The 18103-nt window shown below is 34.3% G+C and overlaps 1 protein-coding gene and 1 long non-coding RNA gene across 4 annotated transcripts in view; one reads left to right on the top strand and one right to left on the bottom strand.

Annotated features, from left to right (window-relative positions):
- Window positions 1-18103, bottom strand: part of pdia5 (protein disulfide isomerase family A, member 5) — an 84490-nt gene that overhangs the window by 24957 nt on the left and 41430 nt on the right. Inside the window, 4 exon segments of the mRNA NM_001113576.1 lie at window positions 3617-3687; window positions 7267-7403; window positions 10161-10232; window positions 16735-16826. Coding sequence (NP_001107048.1) covers window positions 3617-3687; window positions 7267-7403; window positions 10161-10232; window positions 16735-16826 — 372 coding nt within the window.
- LOC137496491 (uncharacterized) overlaps window positions 1-18103 on the top strand; it is a 65332-nt gene that overhangs the window by 5896 nt on the left and 41333 nt on the right. The window contains exon 3 of one of the 3 annotated variants that reach the window (XR_012385560.1): window positions 2213-3060. The exons of the other annotated variants lie outside the window; for them this stretch is intronic. This is a non-coding gene — a long non-coding RNA (uncharacterized lncRNA). Of the gene's footprint in view, window positions 1-2212; window positions 3061-18103 lie in introns of those variants that run through there. 3 annotated transcript variants of the gene reach the window in all.

Raw genomic sequence — 18103 nt, 5'->3', positions numbered from 1 at the left:
GCTACTGCATCAATTGCAGCTTTACATTGTGCAGTTCTCCTCAGGTCAGACAAAATATTAGTAAATAATAAATGACATTGCAATCTTGAAGACAGAAAGTTTAAACATTAATTTATTATTAAGTTGTTTAATGGAAAGATTTGTAGCAGTTCATTAACAAAGAAAAAACACCCCAATTGAGCCTAAACAATGTTTAAAAAAATTGTCTGAATATCTTCTTAATATAAATGTTTGATACTGAGTGAACAAAATAATCTGGTGTAGCAGATGGTCATGCAAGGCATGTCCCAAATCTGGTTATTCATTTCTTTCTTTCTTTTTTTGACGCTCCAACTGATCAATATCAACAAAATAGCTTTTTAATTTATTTAATGACCAATTTAATATTAAACACAAAATATTTAACTTCAATAATTTATAAATTAACAAACCTAAAATAAATAAAAGCAGCATGACAGACTGTGCCTTAAAGCACATCATATTGCTCTCTCATATATGTGATTTTTTTAAAGTGTACTTTTAAATAGCCCATTACTTTTAAATATCACTGCTTGTTTTGTGCAATTTGTTGAGTGAGTCAGTTTTTGAACACTTTACCTCAGCTATAGTTTTATTTAAAAAATACTCCTTTGGACACTAATTTTATTTTGTATAATTTGTATTTTAATTCTGATGTATTTTTGTGGTTATCTACAAAATAAAAGAAGAATGAATATTAGGTGAAGTTAGGTGCATTCAGGGCCAAAACAAAATCACAACCATATATTGTCAGATTTTGTGACAATAAATAAATCTTGGCTACTTTTCTCATTATGATTAGTGTGTTATTTCTTTATTTATTTATTAGTGAAACAGGCATAGGTTCAATAAAAAATTTACTTAAGCCTATAGCAGCAGCCAACATAGCCTAACATAACATAATTTACCCTACAGTGCTAATTTAAGATGCCGATCCAATAGTATCCGCCAATAGTATTCGATTCGTTCCAAATTCACACACACACATAAATCGACTATATTTCATTTTTAACACAGCAAACTTGACATCAAAAGCAGATCTAAACCAAAACGCAAAAGGTTTACGTGCGTTATAGGAATTTGAAAGTTAAAGCAAACTTCAGTCCGCAGCACTTTATAATAGCCTAGAGCGCTGATTACAAAATTCAAAAATAAAAGAGTAAAAGGTGTGAACACGCATTCAAAGTGGGCGCCTTCGGTGTTCATCCATCAATAACTGCTTCATTGAGGAGGATTTGAAAAAACAGACTTGACTCTGGAAGTTGATTTCTGTCCTGGAGTCGATTCCGGTACTAGGTCCATGGAAAGTTGACGAATGAACTCTTTTGGAGTCGACTCCCCATCCCTATGCAGTATATATTTATCTGTATATTTAACAGGTTTATATTAGGAGTATTAAAGTTATTCATGTACTTTTAGCCTCATTTGTAAGTCTCTTTGAATAAAAACGTCTGGTAAATTGTTTAATGTAAAATTTTGATAAAAATATTATATTAGGGTTTTTTTGTGTTTGAGTGGGACATAAAAACCACTGTTGCATTAATATACAATCAGAGTGCCGTCTAGGCAAATAGCTGAAAATCATATTTACACAAAGCCCTATTACCAAGACAGATTTATGATGTACCTTGTGCCCTCAATTTGTTTTTGAATTTGTGAAGACAACAGGCAAGGCTTGATGAAATGACAGCACAATTTGGCACAGCTTTGCATCCCCCATTACATAGCTGAGAAACAGACCATCATAATGAATGTTTTCTCAGCTTAAACTCAATTAACTTCCTCTATTTGCAAACATCTGTCAGTGGGAAACCTTAAATCTGCGATGAACGTCTTGGTCATTATCACAAACAAAGGATTTGTGTTGGAATTTGGGCACCAACCCCGCAGGGGCCAAATAATCTATGGACAGCGATCGGATCTGCGAGCCAATTAGAAGTGCATGCAAAGCAAACCACTTGACAAGCAAAACAAACACGTCTTGTTAAAGCAATGGCACTGCATTTCAACAACACGCCCACTTGAAGTTCTCCACCATCCACTTACAAAATGTCATGTTCGTTCCTCCTCCCATAATATTCATATATGCACATTTAAACACCCTTATTCCAAACTCTCAGCAAGATGCAAATTGAAAATGCTTTAAAAAAATAAAAATCTTGACACATGGACTCTCTATTTAAACTGTGTGTAGGGCTGTGAGCAAAAGGAATGAGAAAAATAAATGACTTCAGCTCTCTCAGGGGAGAAGATGTGAGGACTAGAGCATGCATTAGATAATGCATAACGTGATGTTATTGAACCCCGAGAAGAGCATCACTCTGACTCGCTCCAAGCTGAAGGCTAGAGGGACGGCGCAGAGGAAAAGCAAAATGAGATTAATACTTCAACTATAAGGCTCTGGTGACCACAATTGGCCTGCAGCTCTGGACTAGAGAGCAGAGCACACCCAGAAAATAAGAAACACACCACTACATCATTGCCAGACATGTTTGTGCACTGTAAATGTCTCAAGTTGTAATTTTAAAGCTTAAAAAATAATCATGTCATGCAGTGACGGAAATGTTAAATCAAAAGTTGTCGAAGAGTAAAACATTACTTGGGGTTTTGCTGAGGGGTCTTGTGAAATTGTTTTGGATGATGGAAAATTACAATTGGCTTATTTTAATTAAGCCAATTGGACACAGACGTTTATGCAAGGAATGCCTCAAAGCAACAATTACACTGCTAGAACATTTTCATTAAGTACACAGGTGCTTCTTCCTTCCATGTTGTCTCTAGCAGAGTCCAAGAATGTTTGGATTTTAAAAGGGATCTATTATGGCCCATTTTACCAGATGTAAAATAAGTCTCTGATGTCCCTAGAGTGTGTATGTAAAGTTTCAGCTCAAAATATTTAACTTATAATGTTCTATAACTCTTTGCAACTGCCCCTTATAGGCTTTGATCCAAATTGTGCAGTTTTGGTAACTGTCGCTTTAAATTCAAATGAGATTGTGTAATTTATTTTATTAATTATAAAATAAATCATTAATGTTTACCATTAGAGGCTGGCTATAATCACAAACTTTTGCTAAACAAGCATATATACAGTATAGGGAATAACCTATGAGAGGCTTTTGAATTTTCACAATACAATGTACACCTGAGATGGTGCCGTTACACAACGGGTGTGCAATATTTTATAGATAATAGTTTTATATATTCCACTTAGGAGTATATTCTGGTTACCTCATCCAAATTTAAGAAATATGTCAGGTTTGGCCATATTTGTTAGGATACCCCATCTTCATTAAAAATGACAAATAATTCTATAATCTTAGAGCTAAAATAGAAGCTTGAACCATTAACATTGCACTGCTATGTAGTTATTAGAGATTAAGACAACCACTCTTGTAATTTTGTACCCTATTCTTTAATATTTTTACTTAAATGTGTTTTTTTCTTCTGTTGTAAGCTGTGGAAATCATTTGATTTGGAAAAAGTGATTTGGAACTGCAATGCTAAATAACTCCATACCATAGAATAATTTTAGAACCCTGTAGTACAAATATTCATTATTTGTTATTTATCAGAGTAGCAGTATGAAGGAACTCACATTTGGGTCTTTGTTGAGGGTCTCAGCAGCATCGTCATACTCTGGCTTCATCTTTTTACAGTGGCCACACCCTAAAAAGCACCACAAAGAAGAAAATCAGAGCACAAAAATAGATAAAATATAATCTGAAATGTATGAAACAAAATGTGGCTTTACACCAGGACCGTCAAAGTTATGCTAAGTTGCAACAAATTGTAGTCAAAGTACAATACTGACTAAATAACACATGGTACTTTAATGGTACTTCACTCTGCATTCTAGAATGTACATCTTAAAGTAATTGTGATTACCATATAATTTAATAGTTTGAGGCCGGGGAGATTTGTTTAAAGAAATTACTTTTACTCATAGAGAATTTGTTAAATTGATTAAATTGAGTAAAGAGTTTTAAATTTTAACAATAGATTTCCATTCCAAAATAAATGCTTTTAGAATCTCTGTTAATCAATGGGTCATGGAATACTTATTATACTCATTATGTTCATATTAAAATTAACTGACGATTATTCAACAGCAAACTTGATTAATGGTGACTGAAAATACACAGGAATACATTTTAAAAGTCATGCAAATTTATAAAAAAGTAAAAACAAAAACATTTGGAAAACTTTGGTAAAAAGGAAGCCAAAATAGGTTTTGATAGGTCAAACTAGAAAACCAGCAGAATGTCAAATTGACCTAAGGGGTATTGCAAAAAGTATAAATCCAGGATAACAAAAACAGTGCTGCTTGACCTCATTTAATTATATGAGGAGGTTCACTTGGTTCACTTTGCCTTAAATGAGACCAGTGGACAATCATGTTACTCAGGAAATTTATCATGAAGATTAACTGCAAACACTTACTGTACCTAATATTGTGCTTAAATTTTATGTTACGTTTATTTTATCTACTTAATCATCATCTACAGTGTATACTCTTTAATCTTTCATCTATTTTTTTTTCTTTGCAACTGACTTTATTTATTCTTAACTTTTCCCCCTAATCTTTCATCTATCTTATCTCTCCCCTTTACAAAAATCTAAAATGGCCACAGAATAATGAATATAAATTATTACTGCATATTTTTAGTTCCAATGGTTGGAAAATATATGTTAATGGCCAAGAACATGGAGTGACTGTAAAACACATTAATTCTAGTAGGACTGAGAGCAGAACTAACAGATATATCTTTGGAATAATCATAACCTGGATGTTAACCTGCTCCTGGAGTAACACATGCTTTACATAAAAATGTTAAAGGTGTTGCTATTAAAATAATTAGTTATCTTTATTGAACTTTGTGCATGATTCAAAAAATTAAATCAACTTAATGGTTCGAAGTTTTTCAAAGTAATGTCAACTTGTTGCTTAAGGAAATGGGTTCACTTATCTTTATTAAGTAAAGTAAATAATCCCTTTTCCAGTGTAGTAACTTAATTTAGCCTGTTTTTAATGCAACAAAGTCAGGGCTGAAATAAACCGGGATACTTGAAAATCTAAGCTCTTATCTTGGTTTTGAGCAATACTCCTAAGGTTCAGAAGTCAGTAAGACTAGCCACACCTGCATAAACCACAGTTATAAACAGAGTTGTCATGTACTGTATAACTGACAGCAGGAAAAAAACTCAACAACTCTGAAAGATTACATTTCAGCCATGAAATAATCAAAAACAACACTCATCTACCCTTCCAAGTATTCCAACTCTCCACCTGTTACATAACCATAACATCCTTCCAGAAAAATCTTAAAACAGACAACACTAATGCAAGCCGGGATTTAATTTGTATTTATTAACACAATGGGAAAAGGAACTGGTTCAAAAAATGTGCTTGCATTTCTGCTAACAACTATGCACAACTTTTTGTTAATAACACTGACTTTAAATCAGGTCACATAAAATGTGCATGCCAAGGGAGGTGTATGTCAGTTTGCATGTTGTCTCAGTTAATCTGACACAAAAATGGGTAATTTCCCCCTCCCTGCTAGACTCAACAGTGATGATTACACATGCTGAGAGGCCTAACCGATGTTGTCATTGGCATGATGATAGCTGCGTGCATGTAAACCAATGTTTGCATGTAAACAAGGATATTGCAATGGGTCTTGCTGATGAGAATGTAAACAAATCACCCTGTACCTTCTCAGTGTATTAATGCAAAGAGAGAAAGAGAGAGAGAGAGAGAGAGAGAGAGAGAGAGGGGAATGTGTGTGTATATACTCTAGGCTCAGTGGCGGATTGGTAGGATACATCCTGTGCCATTCTGTACAGGAAATGAATATGTTCTATCAGAGGTGTTTGATCAAAAATGTATGAAAGCTGAGAGCAGTCTTCCTTCAATAACACAAAAAAGCAACCTCCCAAGAAATTGAAACACTAGTGACATTCTTATATCGGCAAATCAGTGTCAGGTTGACTCATTTGAGAATAAAATTGACACTCGAAAACATCATCAGTACATTGAAATTCAGCAGAGATAAATGGAGCATTTATTTTTGTCTCTTGTGACCTGTATAGTGGGTCACACGTAAATTGTGGTGTTATGGCAATGTCGTTGTTCATATATTTTATCCATGTACTAAAAAATAGTCATGTGCTGTGAAACAGTTAATATACTATTATGCTTCAATGAGTACATTTACATGGACACCAATAATCTGATTTGAATATGATTAACACAACACTGTGATTAAGAGTCTACCATGTCAATAAAGATTTTTGATTAATTTAATCCAATTAAGGTCATATCAAACTAAACAGAAATCCTACCGCAGTGTGAGATTTTCGCCACATTTACAACAGTATAGTCTATACACAATAGGGTTGGGCCGATAGACGATGCCATCGTCCATCGCAGATGGCCAATAGACAACATGATGCTGACCCGACATCGTAATCCATCGCCCCGCCCCCGTCGCAAACCCGCTCGCGAAAAATACACACTCAGGCCCTGTTTATCAGATTTATTTATTTATTACAGTGATAAAAATCCACAATATTGTTACCCATATCACCTGTTAATTTATTTGTACAAAAAATGTTGTGGATCCCTAATAGGAATGAGCCTTTCAATATAGAACAGAACTTGGATTGACTTTAAATGTCCTGTGAAGTGTTTTAAAATGTGCATTTTTAAATTCGGTGTTTGATGTAATCTCAACTTAAAAATGAAAAGAAGGTGGGACGGAGTAGCTTCTCCACTTTAAAAAAAAAAACAGTCGGGTTTTGCTTTTATTACAACTCTGCCAGAATGTGGTTGAGCTCAAGCACATCAAATGAAAAGTGTCAGACACTAGAGAGCATTTGATTGGTCAAGATTAGATTAGAAACTAAACTAAAACAAGTATGAGGTGACGAGAAAAAAAAATCATTGATCCATTTAGGCAAAAGTAACGAACAGCAAGCACTGGATGTTTATATCAGTTTTATCACTGCTTTTTGAATTTTTTTCACTGTTTTGGAGCACACAAGCTAATTGATATCTTTACAACTAACAAGGAATTTCAAGAGAATTTAAATGCCAATCAAGCCCCTAGGCCAGCCCTAAACCAAACCCTAAAACCTGATTGGCTGATAGCTATATTGTTCCTGGAACAATTAACCTGTACATTAAAGATAATTCTTGTAAAAACCAGACACCATGGCAAGAGCATTGATGTCGATACTTACATGGAGCATAGAACATAATCAGGGCTGACGGATGTTCTTCCAGGAATGAGTCGAAAGAGTCATCGGTCAGATGGAAGACCGCCGAGCCAGACTCAGACCAGGGCACCTCTGGAGTCTTAGGTTGTGGCGGCTGAGGGCTATGCAACATATAAAACAAAAAGTTCAGAACAATTCCAGTCAACACACTGTATTTGTAGTCTCAAAGTCTAGTATGAACTTCATGACTTTGGAACAGTACATGACTTTAGCTCTCAGAATGACTAATGCAGGGCTCTAAGCTCGAAGTTGAACACATCTCACAACTCATTTCAGCTCACTACATCTGGTGGGGAACAGTTACACCCACAAGACTGAAGAGAGCTAGCCTGAGCCCACAATTCACATCTGTCTTTTGACGGGCCCTGTGCCCAAACAAGAATGGCCCAAATGATTTCTTCGTAGAGCGCACGGAGCCAGGAGCTAGAAGTGCATCAGCTAAGCAAAGATCAGCAAACCCAAGCATTTAGTGGGTAAAGTGCATCAGTAAATGTTTTCATGATCAAGCTCACTTTCACTTTTCTTCATTCAAAATTAATGCTGCAAGACAAGCCAGAGATACATCTGCAAGTGCTTCGAAAGCAAAAGTTCGCAACTAGAGTTTTTTTTAGCATGCACTTGTATTGGTCAATCAACTCCAGCTGTCCTGAAGTTTATAAAATCGCTATAATAATTTTATGGTTCTCACAAATTATGGACAACCCACAGTCTCTTCATGGACTGCCTCTTATGGATTTAAAGAAAAACTTTGAAAATGAAGAAAAACTTTAAAATAGCAGATTTACAGTAAACTACGGTGGTAAAGAGTTTTTAGCAGCCATTGTACAGTTTTCCCGAACTCACAATCGATCAGAAATCATTCTAAAATGCTTATTTGGTGATTATGAATCAACTCTGAATAATTTTGAAAAAAAACTGTTGTGCTGCTTTTTTTTTTGTGGATAATGATATGTATTTCACAGGATTCCTTAATAAACAGAGAGTTAAGCATTTACGAAAATGTATAATCTAAATTTGTTACCTAAAATTCACAAAATAACCCTTGTGTGATGTTGGGGATGTTTTGATCCTCTTAAGGGTGATTTTGAGTCTTAATTTGGCCACCACTTCCTCTGCGTTTCAGTAAATGGAATAATTATTTTTAAACATATTTTAGAAAAATGCATTGAAATTGTTCAAACATTCAGCAATACACTCTCTACGCAATTTTTCTCCCCTTTGATTATGTTTGTGGCTGTTTTTGCCCCATTGACTTCCATTATAATGACATTTTTTGATTGCAAAGACAACACATTATGTAATCAAGCATTCTTGATTGTAGCTGGTTTTCCCTGAGAAAAAAAGCGTAGTTTCTGCCTTCTATATGCCGTACAGTGTGTTTGTTTACTATGCTATCAGAACATGCTAAACATAGGAAGTGTATTTATGCACACACTATAACCACACTGTAACTATAATAACACTGTTTTACTCTATAGAACTCAATATAAAAGAAAGAAACTTTTTTTGCACAGGCCTATATAAGAGGGTTAATGCTGCCAACTGATGATCAACAGTAAAAATGACACATTTTACCTCTTCCAAATAGGGAAAACCACCGACAATTAAAAATGCATGATTATGCGGAATCATGGCTGTGCAATCATACAATATCATTATAGTGGAAGTCAATGGGGCAAAAACAGCCATAAACAACGAAATGGTAGCACATTTGAACAGAATATACAGGTTAACATTATGGATGCTTTTGCTGTAACTATTGATCAATTTAAATGCACAAAATGCTCTCTCTGACCCCAATAATAAGTAAAATTGCACTTTGTATTTTGCCCGACTTTTCTGTGCAAAAGTTAGACATATAAATATAAATAAAGTACAAATTTACTTAATAAAAATATCTTAAGACCTCATTTTAGTTTGCATGATGCAGTTTCAGTGTAGAAGGATAGAAATGTTCACTAAAGTGTTGAAAACAGAGGCACAGCTATCCACAAATCATTCTCTGACTGGTCTTCTGGACTATTGAGTATTGTACCTTGATTCCTTAAGCCCCTCTTATACGACCATTACACTACCGGTAGTACCATAAATAGTCACGTATCATGCGTTTAAGCTGTTTAGTGTAGACAGAGATTGTTTTACTGAAACACAATAAAACGTCAGCTGGATGAGGAGCATTTTTAATCTGAAACACACTAGGATGGACAAAGCCTACGTAAGAAGATATTGACCAAAAATGGAAGTAACACCAGTAAAAAAAATCTACATCTGGCTACTCTTAACTACACATAAAATATTAATGTGTCTTGCCAAATGTACAAAATTCTAAACCTGGACAATAAATTATTATGTATGAATAAATAAATATTTTAAAATAATTATATACATAAATTATTAAATGATTATTACATTAAATAAAGCATATACAAGTGCTGTTTTATATGTTAATATTATACAATATTTTATGACTGGAACATTTGTGCAATCCATGAATTACTGTACATGTTGCATTAGCTCTTAGATAGGAAGTATAGATTTGTGTGTTTTATTTAAATTGTCACTTTGATTCTTCCTTAAAACACAACAGTGTACTTAAAGCCACATCACATCTCTGTAAGGAGACACAGAGGAGTGTTTATATCCAGTGTTTTACAGCGCACATCATATCTTTCACACCACAGTTCCTGTAAAACACTCCCTGGATACTGGTCGAGGCCACAGGCAAAAGTCCAAGATGTCACACCTCTAATACATAGTGATTCTTTACAGCTTTTAAGATAGCAAAGGGTGTGAGGATGAATGAAATGAGGCTGTGTGTGTGTATGCTTCTCTTGAGAGCAGCTTGTTCATTTACTCACTTTTTCAACCAATCAGTGATGTCTTTGGACGTGGCTCCATAATTCTCATAGTGATGCAAGAACTTCCCCTTCCTTTTTGAAAAAAGAACAAAAAAGAAGAACAAATATTTATGGTCAATCATAAACTGGCTGAGGAAATCAACTGAAACGATTTATTTTATCATGAGCAAATAAAACAAAGCTATATTTTCACCAATTTTAGGATAAATGGGGCTTTAAAGGTGCTGTATGTTATTTTTTGACTCTTCTGAATCATAAAAATACCATAATATGTTTGCAGATATTTAAGAAACATGCCAAGTGAACATTCTTGTTTATCTGAAAAACATGCTAATGCTAAAGTCAGATATTCTGCTTTGAAAATGTAAGCTACGTGGCGGAACGCCTTTGTTTTGGTTCTTTTAACCTGCCCAATGCCAGTTTAGCCCATTTTATTTCAGCACCCCTTGTTGTAAAACTGCTTATTTCATTCATTCATTAATTCGCTAATTCAGAAAGGCTCTTAAAGCATGCGTCCTCCAGTGGACAGCAGCAGACTCTGAAATGAGACACAGATTCCGAGTTCCACATGAGGTTATCAATTAGCAAACAATATGAATATTACGAGCGTAAACATTAGGGAAGCAGGTTACATTGTAACAGCATGTCCTAACAACATTTTGTTTGCCATTTAGAAACACAGAATATGCACTCACTCACAAAATGGTAATGTTTATAATCTAATTTATACACAATAAACCACTTTAACATTATTAAAAGTCCATGCTGAATCCCTGATATGTGTTGGTTTTGAGTCACAGTTCTAATGTTCAATTTCAAACAGTTTATTTTCACGATCTGAGGTGAACTATCTGCTGCTGCTTTCAGTAGTATGGCAGTAAATATCATGCAAAATGGCATTAAAACCCGCATTGTTAGCATTTCACACTAAATAAAGCACATGATGTGTACTTGGTGACTGTTTTCAGTTTTCTGTTGTTCAGCTGCAAGAAATAGAAGCTGTTTCTAATATATTAATTCAAGTGTTGGTCAGAAAAAAAACTCTGCAATTATTTCTATTTCAACACAATATATTTTTTCTATTGCGTGCCATTCCTTTGATATAGAACGGCATTTAAATCAGCCTTTAGGCTCGATCATCAGGCTCCTGTGCTCGATCATCAGTCTCCTTAATCTGGTAACCTGTGCTTGCATCTATTTTAATCCAGGAATGCAATGGATAGTTTAATTACTAGGTGTCAAACTTGCATACTGCACCTTTAAAGCATTAATGCATGCAATTAATTCAAAATCATTCACAGTTTAAAATGATTTAAAACAAGTAATGCAAATAAATTACTGAAGCAAAAGAGTTATTACTGTTATTAATTTCACAGAGGCCTACGTTTCTGGATATAGCAAATGTTGACAAAATAAATATCAAAGATGATAAACAGCATATGCCTAATTTTAATCTTGTGATGAATCACTTTCACACACACAAAAAAGATTAATCACAACAAAAAAGTAATTTATCCTACACTGTAAAAAACAAAAAGTAAAGATAACTCAAACCATTTGAGGAAACAGATTGCACAAACCATTTAAGTTCAAAAACTAATCCTGAGTACTGTGAACTTAACCTATTTGAGTAAATGAAGCAATTCAAGCACAGTAAAACCCATTGAAGAGAACTTAAACCAACTGAGTACTGTAAAACCTAGTAAGGCAACTCAAACCGTTTGCTACAAACTCACATATGAGTACTGTAAACTTAATCCATTTAGGTTGAAGTAATGAGGTATTAAATTAACTCATTAAGTTCAAAACTCTTTTCAAATGAGTAGAAATAACTTTCAGCAACTTGAGTTAACTACACTTATTTAATTTGATAAAGAAAAAAAAACTAAAACTTTTCTTTTTCTTTTTTAAATTGTTTGGAACTGTGGCCTATTGTTTAGTGCACATGATGTGCAGGATTGATTTTGGCTGGCTTCCTATCACAATCCCATTTTACTTTCTGTCCTCTCTCTGCTGTGGTATAAAAACAAGTCCAAAAGTTTATAAAACAGAAACAAGAGTCTGTTTAAAGCAGTTAGTATTGATTAAAAACAACATACTTCAAAACTTGCCTTCTTTTAGAAAGGACATGCTAAATGCAAGAAGTCAATATTTATTAGCGCTTATTTTCTCAACATAAATTGCACTAGACAGCTTCAGATATATGTATCCACACAACACAAGATCCAAGACCGCTGCTCGATTCTTGCCATCCAAGATAAACATTTTAAATGAGAGTTTGACTCAAAGCTAATTAAGCCATTTGGCCCAGGGCTCTTAGCATAATCAAAGACTTCAGCTAGCAGCCTTTGTGCTCTTGCTAATCCATACAACCACAAGCAGACCAAATCACGAACGTATACAGAAATGCTGCATGCGGAGGAAGGCTTCATACATCGGAAACTCAAATTTTATCTGTCATCATCGGCTGCCGTTCCGTGACTGAAAATAATCTGCAGCAAGTGGGAGCTTAGCAGGGACTCTGGCACTGGACTGCCATTTGTAACTGTCACTAATCAGCTGGGTTCCACATAAACTGTGACAAACTAAACAAAGAAATATGTTAATAAAGTGGAAAACCCATGTCTAACAAACAAAATTATGAGGTGATTATCTGTCTGTCTGTCTGTCTGTCTGTCTATCTATCTATCTATCTGTCCTTCCGTCTACCCATCCATCCATCCATCTACCTACCTACTGTACCTACCTACCTACTGTACCTACCTACCTACCTACCTACCTACCTACCTACCTACCTACCTACCTACCTACCTACCTACCTACCTACCTACCTACCTATCTATCTATCTATCTATCTATCTATCTATCTATCTATCTATCTATCTATCTATCTATCTATCTATCTATCTATCTATCTATCTATCTACACAGTTGAAGTCAGAATTATTAGCCCCTATTTTAATTTTTCTTTTTTAAATATTTCCAAAAGGATGTTTCACATGGCAAAAATATAAGAAATCAGTTATTAGAAATGAGTTAATGAAACTAATATGTTTAGAAATGTGTTAAAATGGGGCTAAGAATTTAGGGAACTAATAATTTTTACGGAGTTTGCATGTTCTCCCTGCGTTCGCGTGGGTTTCCTCCGGGTGCTCTGGTTTCCCCCATAGTCCAAAGACATGCGGTACAGGTGAACTGGGTAGGCTAAATTGTCCGTAGTGTATGAGTGTGTGTGAATGTTTCCCAGAGATGGGTTGCGGCTGGAAGAGTATCCGCTGCATAAAAACTTGCTGGATATGTTGGTGGTTCATTCCACTGTGGCGACCCCGGATTATTAAAGGGAATAAGCCAACAAGAAAATGAATGAATGAATGAATATTAATTCTTACTTCTGTATATATTTTGATTTCTACATAATTTGTATCATATACGTGTTTATTTTATATATAAATAAAAATAAACATTTTCTCAAATATATGCATGTGTGTATTTATATATAGTGGGAACGAAAAGTATTCAAACCACCTTAAATTGTTCACTCTTTGTTATATTGCAGCCATTTGCTAAAATCATTTAAATTATTTTTTTCCTCACCAATGCACACACAGCACCCCATATTGATAAAAAAAAAAACAGAATTGTTGACATTTTTGCAGATTTATTAAAAATTAAAAACTGAAATATTACATGGCCCTAAGTATTCAGACCCTTTACTAAGTATTTAGTAGAAGCACCCTTTTGATCTAATACAGCCATGAGTCTTTTTGGGAAAGATAAAGCTTTTCAATGGGTCAACAATTCTGTGTTTTTCTGTCAATATGGGGTGCTGTGTTTAGATTAATGAGAAAAAAAACTTTTAAATTTAAGGAGGTCTAAATACTTCCCAAACCCACGGTATACATAATAAATATACACAGTAGACACACACATTTATTACGTCAAAACAAATTTTTATATTGGATGCGATTAATCACGGTTATTCTTTGCCCAGCACTTATTTCCATACATCTTTAATATATCAAAGAAATAATACATAAATATACACTACTAAAAAGGTGTGGAGGCACGGTGATCTGGCCTTTGGGTCGAGTAATAGGTTTAATTAACCTTTTAGTAATTAAAAGATCGGTGTAGTGAAGGGGCACTAAACAGAAGCTAAATGCAGTTTGAAACATCTGCTCCAAGCCTAAATATACAGGCAAATGACTCTGGACAAATTACTCTATGCAGAAAATACACATTAAAATTCTCTGATTCATTTAATATCATAAATCACCTTCCTTCCCAGGGCTATTAGTTCTAGCATGCTACATATAAAAAACTGCCCTAAAAATGTCTCAGAAATGAATTAATTTGAACCTTTTGATATTAATATGCAAAGATTATTTTGGGGTACTTTTTCAAATAATGCAAATGGCTTATTTTAATGCAATGCAACATTGGGCATTGGCCAAGAACATTTCATACACCAAGTTCAAAGTATTTTAAACAGTTATTTACAAGAATTAGCACGCTTTGTTTTTTGTGAAGACTATCTTCGATAAATGCGGAGTAGATTAAAAAAGTTTGTCAGGTCTTCATTAGAGAATTTAAGCTTTGATTTTTTTATTGTTTAAAAGTATTGTCGGTAACAAAACTATGTTTTTAAATCCCTTTGGAAAATGAAGGGATGGTAAACAGTAGGAAAAGCTCTAGCATTAGTTGTGAATGAGACACAGCCAGAGGCCCTTAATTGGACTGCAGATAAAGTACCATTCTGGGTTGCATTTCCTAAACAACATTGTAACTCACAGCTGAACTACCAAAACATGATTCAGGAAATAAACTATGTAGTGACAAGTGTTTCCTGAACTCAGTCGGAGGTCCATCATTTAAACAACTTTGTTCATTGGTTAAACTTTGCTCATTGTTCAATAAACAAATGTTCATTGTAATGATGGATTCAGGGAAAGACCAATTTGCTGAACTACTGTATGTTGGTAACGATGGAATTTACAATCTAATTAGATATCAATGGTTTTGGGAATACCTGATCCCCTTTTCCAAATCTTCTTCACACCATTAAATGATGGAAGTGCAATTCAATGATCCTACAGTTTTAATTAAACAATCATCATTAAACTTGTTAAAGAAAAGTATTATGGGTAGGGCTGGTCAATATATATCAAATTCGACCATGAACAAACAAATTCCTTAATTTCCAATTTATTTCCTTTTTTAATTTCATGGAAACTTATGCACTTTTCATTAAATGTAGCTCTTAAATGTAGAACAAAATGTAGATCCACAATCGGCATTTCATCTAGCACTTCTGAAAAGATCTCCATGCACATTGCACTGCTGAAAACGCACATCACGTGAACACACATACAAAACACACACTTTGTCATGCTCTGCAGTGTATGTGCGCGTCTGAGCTTCAGCAGTCAGTGGGTGCTTTAAGTACAAAACCCCAGAGATCAGTGCTTGTCGGACAGTTTATCAAGTATGTATCGCTGGATCGCATCTCACTGTAGTTGTTGAACTTGATATTTAATTCATCTAGTCTCTATCTAACGTCTCTTTGGTCTTTTGAATCTATCAGGTATTGTGTCACAGCGTCAATACACTGCTTCAGTCTTTTGCTTTCACTCTTGTACTTAGTCATTTTAGCAAAAACCTCAGACACTGTTGGTTGGTATTGCATTTTCTACACCAACCAAGTTTGTCGACGCCATTATAATGACACAGATCACTCTGCCTATTCATGCCAGAGTCCCACAGAATAAGTGACAGGTGGTAATGTGTGTAAACTTATATTTATTTATTTATGATTTGATTACGAGTAAAACAAAGACTATGTGGGTCAGGTAGTTGAAACAGTAGTCTACAAATAATTAATTTGTTATGAATGAATGAATTTTTCATAAATAATTAATTCACCGCCGCCTACAGCAAAGATGCGATCATCCATCGCGATGTTTCACATTAGACTCATACGATGCCATACGATGGTCGACATCGCCCAACCCTAAAATGTACACTGCAAATATAACTTTAAGTTCACTTAATTGAATTGCGCAAATTCCTTTCCTTACTTCATTTGTCATTTCAACTCAATTGTATTAAATGTTTATTTCTTACTAATATAAAAGTTTAATATAAAATATTACTTGCTTCACATATAGTCACATTTACTTAAACCATTTATGTTGTGTTGCCTTAACTCGATCTGTAATCTAAGTTAGTAGAGTTTTAAAATTGTATTTTTACAGAAACTTTTTTTTATTGTGTGCAAAAAATAGACAATAACTTTTATTTTTACATTTAATTTCCAGTCCGTCACAAAGAATGCTGGGAACAAGAACTCAGTTTGATGCACACATTCAGTTTAAGTTCAGCCTAACACAATCAAGTATTGAGCTGACGAAACTTGTTTCTATTTATTAAAATATAAATAAAAAGCCTTTTAAGCCACTGCAGAGTACATGTGTTAATAAAGATATATACTGTAATATATAAAAACTCCTAATGTTCAGTTTAGTCTTTTTTATTCAGTTTTTGGTGACTTTGCACACAATCAAGTGAAACTTACTCAAAGTAGCAGAAGGTTGGATAGCCCTTGACGCTGAACTCCTGTTTGACGCCATCAAACTCTGCCGGGTGCACGTTCATCCCAGCCAACACCTACACCAAAGCAATGAATTAGACTTGAAACAAACAATCGCCGTCTAGCAGCTCAAATACAGCGAAATGAAGATGAATGGCCACATCAGAGTGTAAGCAGGAAGCTTGTCGATAGAGATATGGCATTCAGTGAAGTGGCACACGGTAAATATCCAACACTCTCATGGCATTGCAAGCTTGACCCGACATGCTAATCGCATCCCGAAAAACAATTTCGACTCACTTTCATTCTGAAGGATATTTACTTTAAGTGACTAGAGACTTATTATACTTCTACGCTTGAAAAAATAGATAGCTTATGGTCTTATTTCAAACAAGCTACGCTGTTATGACTGGCAATGCTTGATAATGAATTCCTAAATAAATGCATATTATCCCTGAGCAAGTCACAAATCGTCTCTGGTGCGTCGTACCCATCTGTCAGGCCGCTGAAAAATATGCAGGCCAACTCTGCTGACCGGCGATTACTTCCCGAATCCATCAAAGTTTCTGCAGCGCTATCAGCTTCTCGCCACACGTACGTGAAACTCAGAAACACAGGAGGTAGCAAATCTACATGTCGCGTCCATAAACGGCAAGCTATCAATTCATTATGCAAAACTGTAAACAGCAGCTTATTTACTAGTGCTCAGTCATCGGTCCGCAGTTGAAGAAATAAATATTGCTTAAAAATCACTCCATATGTGTGCAAAAGTAAAACAATAACAACAAAAACTGTAATCATAGACATATTTTATAAGGATATATTTGGTGGCATTGAGCTAGTAAATGTATTTGTTATTGTAGGATTACAGCATTTGTTAATGTATGTTCATGTTAATCAATTGTTTATTTAAGTTCATAATATTTTAATTTTAATATCTAAGCATTTAAATGTAAAAAGGTAGTCAATAATGTACTGAAATGTAATTAATTGCTTTTTTAGCAAGGTTGCATGAAAATGATCAAACATTTATGCAATGAATTTATTTATACCATTACAAAACATTTTATTGAAAATAAAAGCCAATTTAAGTCTGCAAAACTTTTTATTTGTTCATAAAATGCACCAAATCAGCATATTAGTTTCTGAGGAATCACAAGAGACCAAAGAAAATAACAATGGTGCAAATCTAAATAATTGAATGTAAAAACATTTAATATTTAATTACAGTTATTTTAAAGTTTAAATTAAAAATATTCTTTCAGAGTTTGCCTTCTTTTACTGTATTTGTGTCACATTTATACAATTAGTCAAAACAGGCAAATTGTAAAAAAAAAAAAAAAAAAAAAAAAAA

This window comes from Danio rerio, chromosome 9, assembly GCF_049306965.1.
Source record: "Danio rerio strain Tuebingen ecotype United States chromosome 9, GRCz12tu, whole genome shotgun sequence".
Classification (NCBI taxonomy): domain Eukaryota; kingdom Metazoa; phylum Chordata; class Actinopteri; order Cypriniformes; family Danionidae; genus Danio; species Danio rerio.
This window is presented reverse-complemented; position numbering and strand designations above follow the sequence as displayed.